The sequence below is a fragment of the Acomys minous genome (genome assembly GCF_964271855.1).
Source record: "Acomys minous genome assembly, chromosome: 9".
Taxonomy (NCBI): domain Eukaryota; kingdom Metazoa; phylum Chordata; class Mammalia; order Rodentia; family Muridae; genus Acomys; species Acomys minous.
The window spans coordinates 925,548-944,500 of NC_140490.1; the positions used below are offsets into that span (position 1 = coordinate 925,548).

Genomic DNA, 18,953 nt, shown 5'->3' on the forward strand with positions numbered 1-18,953 from the left:
AGCTCCTTAGCTGCAAGCTGTTTATCAGGGCTTTTTGGAAAAGGCCCACCAACGGGAGATAGCAATAACTAAATTCCAAGGAATGGTGGACAGGGTTTCACTAACTGAAGCCCAAATTGACACAAATGACCCTAGGCTTAGACTTTTCTGGTTTCCTAGTTTGATTTTTTTTTTTTAACTGAGATTTCTAAAAAATTTTGACTAAGTTGAGATGAAATAGTTAAAGAGGGCGGTGGTAGCACCAGCCCTTAATCCCAACACAATAGAGGCAAAAGCCAGGAGGAGTTCCAACCTGGCCTCCACCTGCTTGACCCCCTGCTGATAAGTTACTTACAAGAAGAGATGGCTCAAGATTTAAACTGACACATTTTTTGGTATGTTCCTCTTAACAATGGATTGTATATACTTACTGACCTAAAGGATAGATACTCAACAATCTGAGATTTATGTTAAAAAAAAATAAGGTAATAAAAATGCTTTAAGTATGTTTTATTGGTCAAGGTAAAGACATAGGTTGAAAGGGGAGACAGACATGAAGCTACATGGCTCCCTCATAGAGAAGGGATGAGGCAAAACCACCCAAAATAAATGTAAAAAGCCATGTACAAGATACATACGGACTAAAAAATATATTTTGTTGGTCAAGATAAGGACCAAGGTTAAAAAGAGAAACAAACATACAAGCTGCCTACGTAGGTACAAGATACCTACTGTATACATAAACCCTAAGATAAAATGACAATCTATCTGATGTTTATTTAAATCTTAATGCCTTTTTTTCCTGCTCATGGCAGCCGGCTTGTTTCTAAAAGGAGAAGCATTTCATAAACAGGTTGCGGCCTAACTTACACATCAAGCACCACAGAGCCTAAAAAAGGACATTTAAAACTATGCAATCTTATTTTGATTCCAATATGATAATTGCATGTTCATTGTTAATGGTGATGTTATATTTTGTCTTTAAAGGAGGTCAAACTGAAACAGACAGAGATAAAAGAGAGACTGCTAACTTAAAAGTCTGTGTTTATATAAATTCAAACTGCAGAACAATCAGGTAACTTATATTGCTAGTCCCACTACATGGGAACAGCTCTGAGACTGGCTGAGACATGTGCATCCTGCACACCTAATGCATTCATAGTTTTAAGACTGTCAAATGCTTGTGAGAAATTATATGTTTTCAGAATAAAAGAACTGGACACTGACCCTGGATCAGACCTGACAGGATTCATTGCTCCAGCATGCCAAGATGCTGACGTCCTGCATCCTTCATGTTCCAGCCCCAAGGGCTCTGGTTGCTGTTCCTCATCAAAAAAGGACAGATTCAAAAAAAACCTCCTGATCCAAATTGGTCCAGCATTTCAGACTGCCCCACACAGGACTAATATTAAGCCTGGAATTTCTCAACATTTAGAGACTGGACCACCAATACTGTTCCTAGGTTGTTTAACCTTTTTTTTTTTTTTTAAATTTGGGCCCCCTACAGCTATTCTCTGCTCCAAATCAGCTTAAAGACACGTTAAGAGAAAGATGCCCCATTTCCCTTAAGGGGGGGTTGGGTAGGTTTTTGGTTGCTTTCTTGGACTATAGATGTATATTGTCATTAACAGGTATAGAGATAGGGGCTGTAAAGCAAGAAAGGGGAGTGTAGAGATACGTAGGGATGGTAAGACAAAAAGTAGATTACTGCACATCTGTGTCAGATCTCCTAGAACTGGGATTACAGACAGTCGTGAGCTGCCATGCAGGTGCTGGGAACTGAAGCTGGGTGTCCTGGAGGAGCAGCCAGCGCTCCTTGTTGCTGAGCCATCTCTCCAGTGCCAAGGACACAGCTTGTAAACAGCAAACATCTGTCATCAAAGTGTGAGTTTACCAGCATTTATACACTTACCATATTTATCTATTTGAAATGTTTTCTGTCACCTTGATTTCTAATTTCAGGGGCTGGAGAGATGACCGCAGTTGAGACCACTCACTGATTTTGCAGAAAAGCCTGGGTTCAGTTCCCAAGATGTACGTGGTGGCTCATCCACTTCTAACTCCAGTTCGCCAGGATCTGGGACCTTCTTCTCGAGGGCACTTAGCATGTACTGGTGCACAGACACACATGCAGGCAAATCAGCCATACACGTAAAATAAAAAAAAAATATTTAATTTGTAGTTTTACTTTGCCCAACTTTTCTATGGTGTTTTTGTTTTGTTTTGTTTTGTTTTGGGGGGGAGCTGGAGGGGTACTAAGAACTAAATCCAGGGTCTTGTACACACCAGGAAAAAGCTACACCAAACGAGCTGTGTCTCCAGCTATAGTTGTGATTTATATATATATATATATATATATATATATATATATATATATATATATATATATATGGTATCTGTCTTGGTTGTGTTGTTGTTGTTTCTTTTTGTCACCTTGACAGAAGTTAGAATTATCTGGGAAGCAAAACCTCAGTTGAAAAAAAAAATCCTCTACCAGACCGCCTGGAGGCAAGTGTGTAGGCCATTTCCTTACTGTGGGAGTGTCCAGCACTCGTGGCCTCCCCAGTGCTGGGCAGGCAGTCCTGGGACGTATAAGAAAGCGAACTAAGGGAGGCAGGAGAAGCAAGCCAGCAGGCAGAGTTCCTTCCCGGCTTTGCTTCAGTTCCTCCCTCTAGGCTCCTGGCCAGACTTCCTCCTCGGTGGGCGATGACCAGGAAGATGCACGCCAAATGAAAATGAACCATCTCCGTCCTACGTTGCTTTTGCCCAGTGTTTTATCACAGCAATAGAAACTTAACTAAGACAGTTTTTCAATTAATATTTTTTTCCTTTTTCCTTTTTTTTTTTTAAAGAGACAGTACTTCATTTATGTGGCTCAGGCCGGTCTTGAACTGGTGGTTCTCCTGCCCCTGCCTCCTGAGTGCTGGGATGACAAGCATCAGTGCCAGCCCAGCTACAGAGAGTTGGATGAGCATGGGCTCCACACGCGTAGTTACCCAGGGCTGGAACTGTCTGAGAGGATTAGGAGGTCTAGGAAGTGTGTAGAAGACAGGTGTCACTGCAGGTGGTGGGCTTTGAGGTTGCAAAGGTCAGGCCAAGTTCAGGCTCTCTCTGCCTGCCCATCAGGAGACCAGGGTGTAAAGTTTTCAGCTTTACAACCGTGCTTCCTGCCATGATGATAAAAAAAAGAAGGGGGCAGCTGGAGAGATGGCTCAGAGGTTAAGAGCACTGACTGCTCTTCCAAAGGTCCTGAGTTCAATTCCCAGCAGCCACATGGTGGCTCATGACCATCTATAGCCCTCTTGTGACATGCAAGTGAAACACTGTATACATAACAATAAATTTTTTTTAAAAGTTGCCTTGGTCATGGTGTCTCTTCATAGCAATTGAACAGTAACTAAGACACCTGTATTTCACTATCAAGAGCTATTGGAAGGTTTTTTGGTTTTTCAAGACAGGGTTTCTCTGTGTAGCCTTGGCTGTCCTGAACTCACTTTGTAGACCATTCTGGCCTCAAACTGCCAGTGATCCGCCTGCTTCTGCCTCCCGAGTGCTGGGATTAAAGGCGTGCACCACCATGCCAGGCAAAAGGTTTTAATAAAAGCATGTTCTTCCTTGATCTGTTCCCTACAAATCTCTTTCATATGTTTGTGTCCTTCGATCGAGTATAACCAGGGTCATCCTCGGTGCACGCAATCAGCCGGTACCACAGAAGACAATGACTCTGCCTCCTCCACACTCATCAGTAGCAAACAGCTACCTTAATGGGGGTGGGGAGGTAAGGCCACTGCTATTCATTTTGAAGTTTAAAAATATTAAAATCATGTGCCACCATAGCCAGTCATTATTTTACCTTAAAAAAAAACCTTACTTCTTACAATTGTAAGGTTCTCTGCATATGAGCGTTTTGTCTGAGTATGTACGAGCACCATGTTATGTGCCCACAGAGGTCAGAGAAGGCAACGGATCCTCTGAAACTGGAGCTGCAGATGGTTGTGAGCCATCATGTGGGCGCTGGGAGCTGAACCCAGGTCCTCTGCGAGAGCAAGAAAAGTGCTCTCAACTGCCAAGGCAGCTCTCCAGCCCTTAGTCTCAGCATTCTTAAACAACTGTGAAACCAAAACAGGAGCCACATTTGTTGTTAAGGAGCCACGTTGCCATACGTTTTAAGTCTCCATACCTTACAGGAATACTAACGTAGCCTGCAAAGCGTGTTTTCCAGCCTGTGCTGAGCTTGTGACCCTGATGCACACCAGTGATGCACACCCGTGATGCACACCCACCCCACCGCCTTGCTAAGCTCCTGGACACCTGTGATGACTCCTCTTCCGTATTATGGATTCTTATCTTCCCCTGGGCCCCAACCCCCCACTCTTCAGCTGTTTTCTATCAACCCTAACCCTTCCCATAAGAGGGACCCTGAAAGCCAGTGAGGGGTTATCCTCTGAAATCCAGACTTTGGGAGAGGAGTCGTGAAATTGTCCTCTCCGCCAGGTCTAATGCAACCACAAATATTATGTCAATTATCTATTTTAATATTATTTTCCTTTCATGTATCCTAGAGGACTCACTGCTGCTATAGAGTCTCAGGCATCCTCTGTACTGTGGGAAGGAGTGTAAGCTTTGTCCCAGGTGAAAGCAGTCTTGGCGGGCTTTGCCCCTTGGAAACACCACGGATAGACTGAATGGAGCCGTCCTGGGTGGATGGGGGTGTTTCTAATCGAACATAGGTGGGGACAGGGATCCTGACCCAGACCGGCCATTGCACGCCTGAGAGAGACGCAGGTGGAGGAGAGAGGAGAAGGCTGCAGTTTTTAGAGCAGGATCGCTCGTGGATTTGGGGAGAGACCAGCTTACAGGCCAGACTATCTCGCAGGCCAGAGACACCTGGGCATCCGTCCTGTGGAACAGATACAGGAAGGTTTACTCTTGTTTCCCTTTAACCCTTTCCCCCTCTTGTATAAGATCAATGGATTTTATAATAAAGTCTAATTGTTGGGCTGGAGAGATGGCTCAGAGGTTAAAAGCACTGACTGTTCTTCCAAATGTCTTGAGTTCAATTCCCAGCAACCACATGGTGACTCAGCAACCATCTACAATGAGATCTGCTGTCTTCTTCTGGTTTGCTGGCTCATAAACAGGCAGAATACTGTATACATAATAACAAATAAATCTTTTAAAAAGTAGTCCAATTGTTAAGAAACAGAGGTTAGCAAGGGTATGCAAACGCCAAAGTCTTACAAATGCTTTCCTGATTTACAGACGCAGTGTCTACAGGATACCCTAAACACAAGGTTAGTACAGCTGCGCTAGCCCAAGAGGTTTTCTTTGTTTTGTTTTGTTTCTTGACACCGCATGGCATGGGCCTGACCTGGCTTGTCTGCGTTGTTTCTCAGTTGACCTCTACGGCAGCGGTTAATTTTACCGTCAGCTGGAAGCAGAAATAAAATAAATTATCTCATTTAACCTTACTAAAACCGTTTTCTTTTCTTTTCTTTTTATTTTTTTTTCTTTTTTATTTTTTTTGAGCGTGGTTGCTCACGCCTTTAATCACAGCCCTAGGAGACAGGCAAGGCAAGAGGACAGGCAAAACGACATAGTGAGACCCTGTAAACAAACAAACAAACATTTTAAAATGAAAGGAGGTGAAAACTGGCTTGGAGTCGGAGCACAGAGAGGATTCCTCCACGCCGCGGGTGGAGACTGCAGCCTCGCCTCCCCCGCCCAGCCGTTTACTGCCCTCCTCCTCCGCCTCCCAACCCTTCGCCCTCCAAACAATTCAAACATCGCACAGAACCAACCTATCATAAGCCTCGCCCGAGGGGAAGGGGCGGGAGCTTCCGGGAGTGTCGGCAAAAGCCCCGCCAATCAGCGGCTGGCGGCGGGAAGTTTCAGTCCGGCGAAGGGTCGGCCCGGCGTACGTGCTGTGCACTTGCGGAGGTTTCTCTGTTTTGCTCGATTTTTGGGGAGTCGGTCCAGAAGCTGCTTCAGGTAAGTGGGATCAAGAAGTCAAGGTGCTCCTTGGCTGCATACCAGATCGAGAATGGCCGAGGCTACATGAGACCCTGTCTCAAAAAAATAAAAATAAAAATGGCCAGAAGAGATGGCTCAGCAGCAGTTGAGCGCTTGCTGGTTTTTTGCAGAGGCCTCAAGTTAGCTTCCCAGAACCCCACATTAGGCAGCTCGCAAACTGGCTCCAGCATCAGGAGGTCCGACACCCTCTTCTGGACACCAGCATGCACGTACCCACACACGGACACACACACGTACACGTAAATAAAAAAAGGTAAAACATTGGCATTAACAAAGTATAAGAGACGAGAATCAAAAGAGCCCAGAAGTGGCAGTGGATTCTGCGTTTCCTGAAGACGCTGTCACTTGTTACCACCTGTACGTATTAAATTGAAGATCTTAAAGAAAAGCTACAGCGTATGGTGTTTTCGAATACTGGGGGGTAAGGTGAGCGGGCTGGCGAGGGAGCTGACGTCAGAGGTGCCTTTCGTCAGCAGAACCCTAGAAGGTAGGTCTGTTACCTTCTGGCACAGATGCGATCAATGAATCAATCTGCTGGTTTAGTCAGTAAGCAGCATTTCTCTGTGGTCTCGTCGGTTCTTACCTCTGGGCTCCTGCCCTTCTTCGCTCATGGTGGACTGTGAGCCACCAAACCTCTTCCTCCCCTACGGAGGCTTTGGGCAGCGTTTAATAATAACAACAACGGAAAAGCAAACTAAGAAATGTTTTGGGGACCATATCACAGGTCTGATTGTCCTCTTATTATCAAAGATCATACTAGGAAAAGGCCAATTGAGAATATGCTTTCTAAGGTGGACAAAAGTAATGAGGCAAGCCGGTGAGGTTAACCGTATTACCAAGTTTTTCTTAAACTCTTTCTCTAGTAGTTAATCTTGTGTTTGGCTTGATTTCCTTTTTTGGGGGGTGGGGGTGGGGAGAGGAGTTCATGTAGCTCCCACCAGCCTCAGTGCCCTTTGCAGCCGGGGCTGGCTGTGAGCTAGCCCTCTGTGGTTTGGTTTTGTGGTTTTGGTCTCGCTGTGTGTGATAGGCTGGCTTTAGCCAGGTGCTACAGTCACAGGAGGGCATACTCATCACAGGAGGATGTGGAGTGAAGGGGTGGCCTTCAAATCCTGTTTCACTCTGGCCCAATCTGGCTTTGAATTCCATTGATCCTTCTGTGTCAGCCTCTGTGTCGCTATTGCTAGGATTGTCTGTGTGTGCATATTAGATGTGTGTTTGTGCATGTGGAGGCCAGGAGTTAATGAGAGGCGTCTTCCTCCATTTCTCCTTTTTTTTTTTTTTTTTTTTTTTTATTCCTTGAGACAGAGTTTCTCATTAAAGCTGGAGTTCAGTGGGGCTTGGCGGCACATGATTCCAATCCCGGCACTCGGGAAGGCCGAGGCAGGCAGGCCAGCCTGGTCTACAAAGCTAGTCTAGGGCAGCCAAGGCTATACAGAGAAACCCTGTCTTTTGTTTTGATTTGGTTTTTCAAGACAGGGTTTTTCTGTATGGCTCTGGCTGTCCTAGAACTCACTCTGTAGTCCAGGCTAGCCTCGAACTCATAGAGATCAGCCTGCCTCTGTCTCCCAAGTGCTGGTACCACCAGGGCCGGTCTGAGAAACCCTGTCTTGGCGCTGGGTGATGGTGGGGGAGTTAGGCTTGCTGGCAGAAGAGCCCCAGGAACTAACTGCCTGTCTGCCCTGGTTAGCGCTGGAGTTAGTGCAGTGCTAACGCCCTCCCTCACATGGGTGTTGGAGAACCTCAGGCCGTCCTGGTGGTGTGGCAGCTACTTATGGACTGAGCCATTTCCCCAGACCAGTTTTGCTTGCTTGCTTGCTTTTCCTCGAGACAGGGTTTCTCTGTGTAACCTTGGCTGTCCTGGACTCGCTTTGTAGAGCAGGCTGGTCTCAAACTCATATCAATCTGCCTGCTTCTGCCTCCGAGTTAAGCTGGGATTAAGAAATGCAGAGGCTCTTTTATTTGTCACCAAGGAAAAATTAAGGAAGTGGTTCTGTAATGTAGCTCTTTGGGTTTTTGTTGTTGTTATTATTGTTTTGGGTTTTTTTGGTTTTGTTTTGTTTTGTTTTTTTCCTGAAACAGGATTTCTCTGTCCTGGAGTCACTTTGTAGACCAGGCTGGCTTTGAACTCACAGAGATTCGCCTGCCTCTGCCTCCTGAGTGCTGGGATTAAAGGCGTAGCCACCACACCCAGCTGTTTAAATGCTTTTACTGTATTCACTTTACATTCTGATCCTATCCCTCTCCCACATCTCCCCCGTCCCACCCTCTGTCTCTCATCCCCCCCCCCCTCCCTCCCCTAGTCCTCAGAAAGGGGGAGCCTCCTCCCCTACCGTCTGACTCCAGCCTGTCAAGTGCCATCAGAGCTGCCTGCATCCTCCTCCTCTGTGGCCTGGCAAGGCAGCCCCACCAGGAGAAGTGATCAAAGAGCAGGCAATGGAGTCCGGGCAGAGACAGCCCTTGCTCCCCTTACTAGGGGTCCCGCATGGAGCCTGAGCTGCCTATCCACTTCATCTGAGCAGGGCTCCTCTCCATGCCCGGTCCTTGGTTCATCAGTCTCCGTCCCCCCGGCGCCCCCCACCCCCAGGCCCTTCTATCCCCCTCTCTTCCATCAGACTCCCTGCGCTCTGCCCAGAGTTCAGCTGCAAGTCTCAGCATCTTCTGCTTGATGTTAATCTGTTGAGCAGCTTCCTACCCAGAACCCCCAACACAGGCCATGGTGTCTTGTCTTTGCTAACTTTTCTACTTTCATATTTATTCCGCTGTGGGTTGTGATATTTTCATTTCAAGGGAGTGCAAAGTTGTATAGGAGATGGACTGAAATCTTAATTGTTTTTATTTATTAATTTGCTTATTTTGGTCTTTGAGAGAGTGACTTACTCTTTAGCCCAGACTATCCTCAAATTAACAAGGATTTGCTTGCTTGAGCCTCCCAAGTGTTGGTATTCTAGAGGTGACTCACCACAGCCTGACCTGAGATTTTGATTTTTTTAAGATAATAAAATGAGAGGGCGGTCGGGCATGGTGGCGCAAGCCTGTAATCCCAGCACTCGGGAGGCAGAGGCAGGTGGATCGCTGTGAGTTCGAGGCCAGCCTGGCCTATAGGTGAGTCCAGGACAGCCAAGGCTACACAGAGAAACCTTGTCTCAAAAAACAAAAACAAAACAAAAAATAAAATAAAATGAGAGGGCAGTGGTGGTGCACACCTGTAATCCCAGCACTGGGAGGCGGAGGCAGGCGGATCTCTGTGAGTTCAAGGTCGGCCTGGTTTGATTTGGTTTGGTTTGGTTTATCGAGACAGGGTTTCTTTGTATAATAGCCCTGACTTTCCTGGACTCGCTTTGTAGATCAGGCTGGCCTTGAACTCACAGCTATCCACTTGCCTCTGCCTCCCGAGTGCTGGGATTAAAGGCAAGACATGCACCACCACGCCCAGCTGAGGCCAGCCTGGTTTACAAAGGGAGTCCAGGACAGCCAAGGCTATACAGAGAAACCCTGTCTCAAAAACAACAACAACAACAATAATAATAATAAAATGAAAATCCACTCAAGTTGTTGTCTGCTTCTCCTTTTTGATAGGATGCCTGGGTCACATTTTGCCAGTCGACTAAGGAAAGATTTGAGCACTGAAATGATTAGAACTACCATTGCTCACAGAAAGTCATTGTCTCAGAAGGAAAACAGACACAAGGTATATGAACGAAACAGATGCCTCGGCTTGAGAGACGTCAACATTCCCCTGGAAGGGAAAGGTCTTGTTAATATACTCGAGACGTCCCAAGACCACGCTCCAGAAAAGGCCAGCACCAAAGCAAGTAAGTAATTGTAATTGTAAATGCTTTTTCTGTGCGGCCCTGCCTGTCCTCTCTAGACCAAGCCGACCTGGAGCTCACAGGGATCCCCCAGTCTTTTGCCTCCTGAGTGCTGGCATTAACGGCGTGCACCACCACCGCCACCACCACGGCTAGGCATGCTTGTAAATATGTTTACGAGTCAGTAAAAGTTGGGCCTGGAGAGACGCTTTAGCAGTTGAGTTTTGAGGACTGCCACAGGCTTCCTTGCACACATGTGGTTCACATCTATATACTCAGGCACACCACGCACACATGCGCATCAGATAAACACTAAAAGAAAAGTGAAAGTTGGTTTAATGCCTAGGAGGGAAATTAAGAAATCCTCCACTAATCAAAGGAAAATCATTCTTTATACCTTGGTGAGAACCTTTGAAATAAAAAATACTTCCACAGAGCTGGACATGGTGGCACACGCCTTTAATCCCAGCACTCAAGAGGCAGAAGCAGGAGGATCTCTGCAAGTTCCAGGACAGACAGAGAAACCCTGTCTCGAGAAACCAAAAAAAAAAAAGGGGGGGGGGGGAGTTGCCAGTCACCCAGAGAAAAGAGATCATTTTTACAATTTGCCACAAATGATTTGAGGCCATGAGGAAAGAAAGACCTAAATAAACAAAAATGAATATTGTCAGAAAAAGATAAAGCGAGTGAAAATAGAGTGTCTTAGGCAAGAGGGTTACAGGCGTGGAGAAAGAGCCTGAGGCATGGCTTACCTCTAGGGAGTCACTGAAGTCCTGTCTTGTTCTGTTTACGTAGCAGGTGTTAGGAACTAAATGGCAGCAGTACAAAGCAAGGCTGGGTGGAGAGTGAGATGCTCGTCTAGAAGGGATTTTGTTTAATTTTTACTCTTGCTGGGGGTGTAGGGCGTAGTGGGAGCCACGTTGTGTGAGGACGTGGAAGGCAGCGGACCACTTTGGAGTTTGCTTCTCCTCCCACCTTTGTTGTTGGCTCCAGAGATCCAACCCACGTCCTTAGGGCTGCTTAGCAAGCATTGTAGTCTGAGCTCCTGACCCCTCAAAATTTTATTTTGGAGTTTTTTAGAATCAGTGTGGCCTGTGCACTTGGTGTATTTGAACCTGGTTTTGTAAAGGGTGGCACTGGTGCTGAAGATTGTGTGTGCACCGTGGAGGCCCACTCTCTTCCAGATTCATTATTCCTGTGATTCTGAAGAACTGAGGGGCAAGAACTGGGCAAAACAGTTACAGGTTTTTGTTTCTTCTGATCTGAAGTGACTGGTGCCTGTTTGAAGAAGAATGGAAATTGGCCTGGTAGTCTGTTTGAAGAGAGAAAATAGCAACTTATCTAAGGAAAGGGAAAGGCCTAGAATCAAAGATTTTTGAAAGACTTTTTTTTTTTGGTCTGAGCACAACTAAAATACACAGTGAATATTTTAGAAGACAGCAGTTGGGTTTTTTGGTTGTTTGGTTGGTTGGTTGGTTGGTTTGGGTTTTTTTGTTTTTGTTTTTTTATTTTGTTTTTCAAGACAGGGTTTCTCTGTGTAGACTTGGCTGCCCTGGACTCGCTTAGTAGACCAGGCCAGCCTTGAGCTCACAGCGATCCTCCTGCCTCTGCCTCCCAAGTGCTGGGATTAAAGATGTGTGCCACCACGCTCAGCTCAGCAGTATATTTATTTATATATATATATATTTTTTTGTTTGTTTGTTTTTGTTTTTGTTTTTTGAGACAGGGTTTCTCTGTGTAGCCTTGGCTGTCCTGGACTCGCTTTGTAGACCAGGCTGGCCTCGAACTCACAGCGATCCACCTGCCTCTGCCTCCCGAGTGCTGGGATTAAAGGCGTGCCCCACCACGCCCGGCCCTCAGCAGTATTTTTAAGGAAGGGTATTTTAAGAATGAAGAGTTCAATTTTGGACTTGTTAAATTTTTATTTTTATTTTTCAAAAATACATTTTAAATTAAAATACAATGAGCTCATTTCCCCGTCCTCTTTCCCTGTTCCAGTTGTCCTCAGGTATCGCCCCTCCGAGCCCTCCCACGCCCCCTCCCACGCCCCGTCCCACGCCCCCTCTCACGTGCCCTCCCACGCCCTGTCCCACGCCCCGTCCCACGCCCCCTCTCACGTGCCCTCCCACGCCCCGTCCCACACTGAGAGTCTCCTTTTCTTTTCTTACTGTTACATACATATGCATGTGTGTACATGTATGGACAAATATATGAATACAGCCTGCTGCTAGACATGTTGAAGTTCTGCCTATTAGGCAGGTAAGGAGCGATGATTTAAGAGTAATTGTGTGGCCTGACGTGGTGGCTCATGCCTTTAATCCCAGGACTCAGGAGGCAGAGGCATGTTTAAAGCCAGCCAGGACTGTCTCGTGAGGTGCTGGCTTCACTCGGGCGTGGGAGGGAGGGATGCCGGGTAGGAATGGGTTCAAAAGAGAATGGAGGAATCATCTAAGACACAGTCTTTCTTCAAAGGCTGAGCTTGAGTCTACAAAGCCCTTAGATGTCATTTCTATCCTGTAGAGAAACATGGAGTAGGAACAAGGGAAACTCTTGAAATAAGCAAGAGCCAGGGGCCAGCTGAGGGGGCCCGGCCAGGGGCCTGACACTCACAGGAAAGCTTGTAAAATGCACGGCGTGGGGTGCTGTCTTCATAGAGAGAGTGAGATCCAAAGGACTGGCCAAGGTGTAATGCTGCTTAGAGCAAAGGTCAGTAAGGGGTGACAGAACAGAAGAGGCAAAGCTAGTGCGAGAGTTGATTTTCTCAGATCCTTGGAGCCCCAGTAAGAAAGGCTTGTGTGTGAGTGACAGCCCTCCCAAAGAATGGTTGTGTTGTTTTGTTTGTAGGTGGTAGGGACTGGACTCAAGACCTCAGTCATGCCAGGCAACTAAGCAAGTGCTTTACCACTGAGCAACACTCCCAGCTCCCAGAAGCGCCTTTGGTTTTGGAGACCAGTCTCAGTAGCCAGCTCTGTCTGGCTGCTGTTTGCTAACGCCAGGCTGGCCAAGAACCCGCATCCCTCTTGCTTCAGCCCCTCAAGTACGATCGGAGCCACGCGTCAAAAGATACCAAAAGAATTTGTTGCATGTAGGAAAAGGCAAACCAGATAACCCTTTCCAGAGGTCTTTGAGTAATTCAGCCTGAAGTAATCAGTATACTAATATTTTTGTAAAAGTTGAGCAAATAGGTCTGGAGAGGTTAAGAGCACAGGGTGCTCTTCCTAAAGTCCCAGCAGCCACATGGTGGCTCATGGCCATCTATAATGTGGCTTGGTGACCTCTTCTGGCCTGTAGGCGTTACATGCAGGCAGAGCACTATATACATAATAAATAAGTAAATCTTTGAAAAAAGAAAAAAAAGTTGAGGAAATGACATCATATACAATGAATATAATTTCAAAATGATTAGAACTCAAAATAATTGTGTTAGAGTGTTGAGGATTACAAGCATTTCTTAGCAGATGAAGTTAGACAAAATGTTCCTTTAAGGGCTGGAGAAATGGCTCAAAGGTTAAGTGTACCGAGGTCCTGAGTTCAGTTCCCAGCAGCCACATGGTGGCTCACAGCCATTTTTAATGCCCTCTTCTGTCCTGCAGGTGTACATGCAGGCAGAGCACTGTATACATCATCATCATCATCATCATCATAATAATAATAATAATAATAATAATAATAATAAATAAGTAAATCTTTTTTAAAAAAACGTTCCTTTAGAAATGTGATGTACTGGGGCTAGAGAGATGGCTCAAAGGTTAAGAATACTGGCTGTTCTTCCAGAAGTCCTGAGTTCAAGTCCCAGCAACCACATGTTGGCTCACAACCATCTATAGAGACCTGGTGCCCTCTTCTGGTGTGCATGCACACATATATGCAGAACACTGTACATAGTAAATAAATAAATCTTTTTAAAAATGTGACATACTATTTTGCCTAAAATGTTTGTTTGTTTGTTTTTTCAAGACAGGGTTTCTCTGTGTAACAGAGCCCTAGTTTACAAACACTCTTTGTAAACCAGGCCAGGCTCGAACTTACAAAGATCCACCTGCCTCTGCCTCCCAAGTGCTGGGATGAAAGGCGTGTGCCACCACCGCCTGGTGTTTTATGGACTGTTTGACCCCTCCTTCCCTTAGAGGCAGTAAAAGTGGTTCTGAGTGACCAACGGAAACTACTCCTCCAAAAGTACAAAGAAGAAAAGCAGCTTCAAAAATTAAAAGAACAGCGAGAGAAAGCTAAACGCGGAGTGTTCAAAGTGGGTCTCTACAGACCTGCCGCACCGGGATTCCTCACCACAGACCAGAGGAGCGTCAGAGCCGAGCCAGAAAAGGTTCCTTTATGATTTTAGCTTGAAATAATTCCTTTAACTCTGGGATTTAAGAAATCGATACTTAACAAAGCAAGTATCTTTATGCCATAAATTATTAAGGATAAAATTTAAATTTGAAACTGAGAATGGAATAAATTTTGCCAGTGTGTTTTGGTTTTGTTTATTTTTTTTAATTGATCTTCTTTTGGCTGTTTAAAGGCTTTTCCATACAGTGGGCGGATTACAAGATCAAAGGCCAGAGTCCATATGGAACAGACTAAGGTATCATTGTGTATAGATAATTGCTATTAAAATAACACGTTGTACCTTTTTCCTCTCAAAGTTTATAATTCCATTTTAAACGTAAGACCAGATATAAACATAATAATTTATCTGAATTGAAGGTATGAAAATTAGTGATGACTGAAAGCAGTTTTTGGCTAGGTGCCAAGGGAGTTTTCACTCATAGTATTCTTTGTATAAATACTTCTTTTGTTTGTTTGTTTGTTTTTTCGAGACAGGGTTTCTCTTTGTAGCCCTGGCTGCCCTGGAACTCACAGAGATCTGGCTGCCTCTGCCTCCTGAGTGCTGGAATTAAAGGCGTGCGCCACCGCGCCCAGCATGTTTTATGTTTTTAGCAGATCGGAGTCACTGCCATGTTCTGTGACTTCCCTGGCCTCTGGGATGCGTACAGAACTAAGTGAAGTTCTGAGGCTTCGAGGATCATAGTGTGGGCCTAGAGAGAAAACTGATATGCATAGTGTGTCGAGTGGGGGATGGCACTGGGGATGGCACTGGGGATGGCACTGGGGATAGGCATCGAGGGACATTTTAATTGGAGCAGTCAAGGAAATCCTACTGAGGTGCTTACCTGTGGGTGTAGTCTTAATGGAAGTAAGTGAACCCTAGGAAAAGACTTTTTCCCTAGAAGAAATATAATATTCAGAGATTTTTGCTGCTGTTTTTACTTGCCAGCAGTGTTTGGAACCACAGAGGCCTGCGGTCTGTGCGTGTTGGGTGTGTTCTCATTTACTGAGCAAATAACTAGACTACGGCCCAAGCCGCTCACTATTCACAGTTCCTCCTGAGCCCAAGGCAGGGGGATAGCTTAAGCACAGGAGTTTGAGGCCAGCCTAGGCAACACAATAAGACCTTATCTCAGGGCAAGAAAGACGTAGTTAATGTTAGTATTTTCAGAATTCTCAAATGAGCATACCAAAAAAAAATTTTTTTTTTAATTTTGTATGTTTTTGTATTTTGAGGCAGGTCTCACTTTGGAGCTCTGACTGGGTTGGAATTCAGAGAAATCTTCCCGCCTCTGTTTCCTGAGTGCTGGGATTAAAGGCTTTGTTTTTGAGACAGGGTCACACATGGCCCCGACTCTTCTGAGACTTTTTATTGGCTGCGGCTGCCCTTGGCCTGCTGACTTTTTTGTAGGTCAGTTTACAGGTTGGAGGTGCGCTCTGATTTATTATGCAGGTGAATAACACAGTTCCTACTGTCTTCACAGGTAGACAGCAAGACTGTTCCTCAGGCAACCCAATCTGGCCATAGACAGCCTCCTGAAAAGAAAATAATGGACAAAGAGAAAAAAGGTAGGAATATTAGCAACGATGGTGCACTTAGTGCTACCACGGAAATAACTTACGCATGACAAAAAGCATCTGATAGATTATTTTTCCCAGCTGTGCAGCCCATGGTGTCCACGTCATGGAAAGTGACTGGATCAGCAGTGACTCAGAAGACAAAGACAATTGCCCGGACAGTCCCATCTACTGTAAGAAAGCCAGTCACAAGAGCTGCCAGTGGTAAGAAGAGATTATTATGTGTGTGCACATACACAGTACCACACGGAAAAGCATCAGGACCCTGACATAGAGGGTGTTAATAACACAAAGAAATGCTGGAAACACCAAAGTATCAAACTGTTTATGGGATCATGGGTGTGTGTGTGTGTGTGTGTGTGTGTGTGTGTGTGTGTGTGTGTGTGTGTGTGTGTAAGCCATAGGTCAACACTGGCTATCTTCCTCAATTACTCTCTAGCTTGCTTTTCGAGGTATAGTCTCTGGACTGGCCGGTCATTAGACCCCAGGCTGCAGCTCTTTGCTTCCCTAGCACTGACTGTCAGTGAGTGCCGTATCGTGCAGCTTTCTACAGGAGCCCTGGGGCCCAGACTTAGCACCTGTGTGTCCAGTAAGCACTCTGCCAACTGAAGGACTGTTCAGACTATTTTTTACTGGTTTCTTTCTTTATTTTCTTTTTCTTTCTTTGCTCCTTTCTTCGAGACTTAGTTCTATTTTATGAATATGGGTTTTCCCTGCCTCAGTATCTGTGTACCCCATGCATGACTGGTGCCCACAGAGGCCAGAAGAGGGCATCTGATCTTCTGGGGCTGGTTGCAACCCTCCACGTGAGTGCTGGGACTCACCCTCTGGAAGAGCAGCCAGTGCTTTTCACCACCGAGCCATCTCGCCTGCCCAGTCTCTGTTTTGAGACAAGGTCTCCACGTAGCTGAGGCTAGCCTGCGCTCTTGATCCTGCTGCCTCAGGCTAGCCTGCGCTCTTGATCCTGCTGCCTTGGGCTTCCCAGGATGTGCTGGGGTTCAGGCCTGGGCATCTGCCTGTCTGCTTTGGTTGGTTTAGTGTTGGCAGTAAGATGTGTTGGCTCTGTTTTCTTTTTTTATAATAAGTATGTGTTTGGCAATCAGAAAAAGAGAAAGGAAACACCTTTATTTTGAAAAGATGATTTATATCTGACAGGATTTTCACTTGTTTTTGTCCCTTTCTAGTGTGACTTATGATCAGGAAAGCTGAAGGCACCTCTGCAGCTTCACCAAGCCGTCCAGTGCTTTATGTTAGAATTAATGCTTTTCTGTGCCTGCGTTAGCTCCCAAATAATGTGATGAAAACCTATTACATTTATTAATTAATAACAAGCTTTACATCACTATAGCTGCCAGATATGGTCTATTCTGACGTGTCTGTACTATCCTGGCTACTTCCAGCCATGAGCCCCATGCTACGTGCCATCTTGTCTTGCCTGCTCCGTCTTTGTCTTCACAGCTTGGCGACCTCCTCCTCCTCCTTCCCTCCCTCCTTCCCTCCCTCCTTTCTGCTCTAATCTGGGAACAGAACCCCCACCTACTGTCCTTTCTGCCCAGTCATAGGCTCTTCAGCATTTTTATTAATTAATCAGATAACTAGGGAGCACTTTTTATACAACATTGAGACAGGAGATTCCTCATTAGCAATGACAGTGACTGACTCTGTTAGTATTTAGCGCACTGCCAGTTCAGCATTAACAATGGAATATGCAGAGACACAGCTTACTACACCGCAAATGAAGGTCAACTCTACAGCTTTGATGTAGCATTGCTTGTCTGTTTTGAAATGGATGTGCTACTTCATTTTCTGTTTTAGAGACTGGATCAGAAAGAAGTGGACCGAGCAGAGGTAGACCCACCAAAAAGGAAGACGCCAAGCCGGGCAAGGTAGAGAGCAGGCTTCTGTTCATTGCTCAATGCTTCGCCATCATGAAGCTGAGGTGACGCGGGCAGACTGCCTCAGAGAGCTAACCTACATGCACGCTGAAGCCGTGCACTCTAAGGAAGCAGCACACGGGGTCTCATGCTGCTGGTTCGGTGTCTTAATCTCACAGTTGTATCTAAAGAAAGTGCAGTCTGACTAGCAGAGGAAGTGGACATCGGTGCTGCCACCTTATTGTCTGTACTTCCAGTTGGCCGCATGACGGGGGCACGCGGTGGAATTTGTTTATTCTTCTATCTCTAGCATAGAATTTCCTATTTAGAGTTGTTAAGAATTCAGTAAGTGAGGGTTTCTGACAGTATTTAGCAATGACATCCTCAAAACATGGGACCTGGGCCTGCAGGACAGCTCAGCAGATGAAGGTGCCAAGCCTGATGACCTCAGCTCAGTCCCCAGAGCCCACGTGGTGGCATGAGACAGCCCACTCCTGCAGGCTGCTCTCTGACCTCCACACATAGAAATTAAAAAAAAAAAAAAAGGAACTATTTTGAGTTCCTAGTTTCTTAGCATACAATGTAACTTTAACCTTTTAAGAAAAAGAAAAAATCACCAAGAAGAGACTTGATACCCTATGAGCATATAAAGGGGGAGGAAATCCCCCTCAGGAACAGTCATAGGGGAGAAGAATAAGGGGAAAGTGGGAGGGAGGGAAGAATGGGAGGATACAAGGGATGGGATAACCATTGAGATGTAACAAGAATAAATTAATTAAAAAAAAAAAAGAAGAAAAAGAAAAAAGAAAACCAAACCAAAAAGCCTCATGGTGAAGAGTAAAAAAGCTGTCAAAGTCAGGCGTGGTGGCGCACGCCTTTAGTCCCAGCACTCGGGAGGCAGAAGAAGGTGGATCACTGTGAATTCGAGGTCAGCCTGGTCTACAAAGTGAGTCCAGGACAGCCAAGGCTACACAGAGAGACCCTGTCTCGAAAAAAAAAAAAAAAAGAAAGCTGTCAAGAGCCTTACTGAATATCAAATATCAAGCTTCCAGGGAAGGAAATGGAGAGGGAATCTTTTTAAGCCACCCAGGCCTTAAGGGAAGAGTTATTAAGATTTATTTTTGGTGGCCCGTGAGGTGGCTAAGTGGGTAAAGGCACTTGCTGTCTAACCTCGTGACCTGAGTTCGATTCCTGGGTCCCACGAGGTGAAGAGAACTGACATCTGGAAGGTGTGTCCCAGTCTGTCCCCATGCCAAGGTTTGCACTCCCCCAAACACACACACAGAAAATAAGTATGTTTAACAATTATTATTCCTCTAAATGCTATTACTAGTTTTGACACATTGGCCTTTGA

General features: G+C 45.6%; 1 protein-coding gene and 1 long non-coding RNA gene across 5 annotated transcripts in view; both read left to right on the forward strand.

Moving 5' to 3' along the window:
- The first annotated feature begins 318 nt into the window (after positions 1-318).
- LOC311604749 lies at positions 319-2,160 on the forward strand. 2 transcript variants are annotated; one of them, XR_014781649.1, is made up of 3 exons: positions 319-1,054; positions 1,185-1,441; positions 1,942-2,160. It is a non-coding gene; the product is annotated as an uncharacterized lncRNA (long non-coding RNA). The 2 variants fall into 2 exon arrangements; XR_014781648.1 differs by having other exon boundaries at positions 319-1,441.
- Positions 2,161-5,834: 3,674 nt separating this feature from the next.
- The window catches only part of DLGAP5 (DLG associated protein 5), a 37,571-nt gene continuing 24,452 nt past the window's right edge, over positions 5,835-18,953 (forward strand). For 2 of the 3 annotated variants that reach the window (XM_084796617.1, XM_084796619.1), the window contains exons 1-7: positions 5,835-5,970; positions 9,589-9,824; positions 13,949-14,142; positions 14,341-14,403; positions 15,632-15,716; positions 15,807-15,929; positions 17,541-17,611. In XM_084796617.1, the coding sequence (XP_084652743.1) occupies positions 9,590-9,824; positions 13,949-14,142; positions 14,341-14,403; positions 15,632-15,716; positions 15,807-15,929; positions 17,541-17,611 (771 nt within the window). In that variant the 5' untranslated portion in view covers positions 5,835-5,970; position 9,589. The remainder of the gene's footprint in view (positions 5,971-9,588; positions 9,825-13,948; positions 14,143-14,340; positions 14,404-15,631; positions 15,717-15,806; positions 15,930-17,540; positions 17,612-18,953) is intronic. The other variant, XM_084796618.1, reaches the window with a different exon arrangement.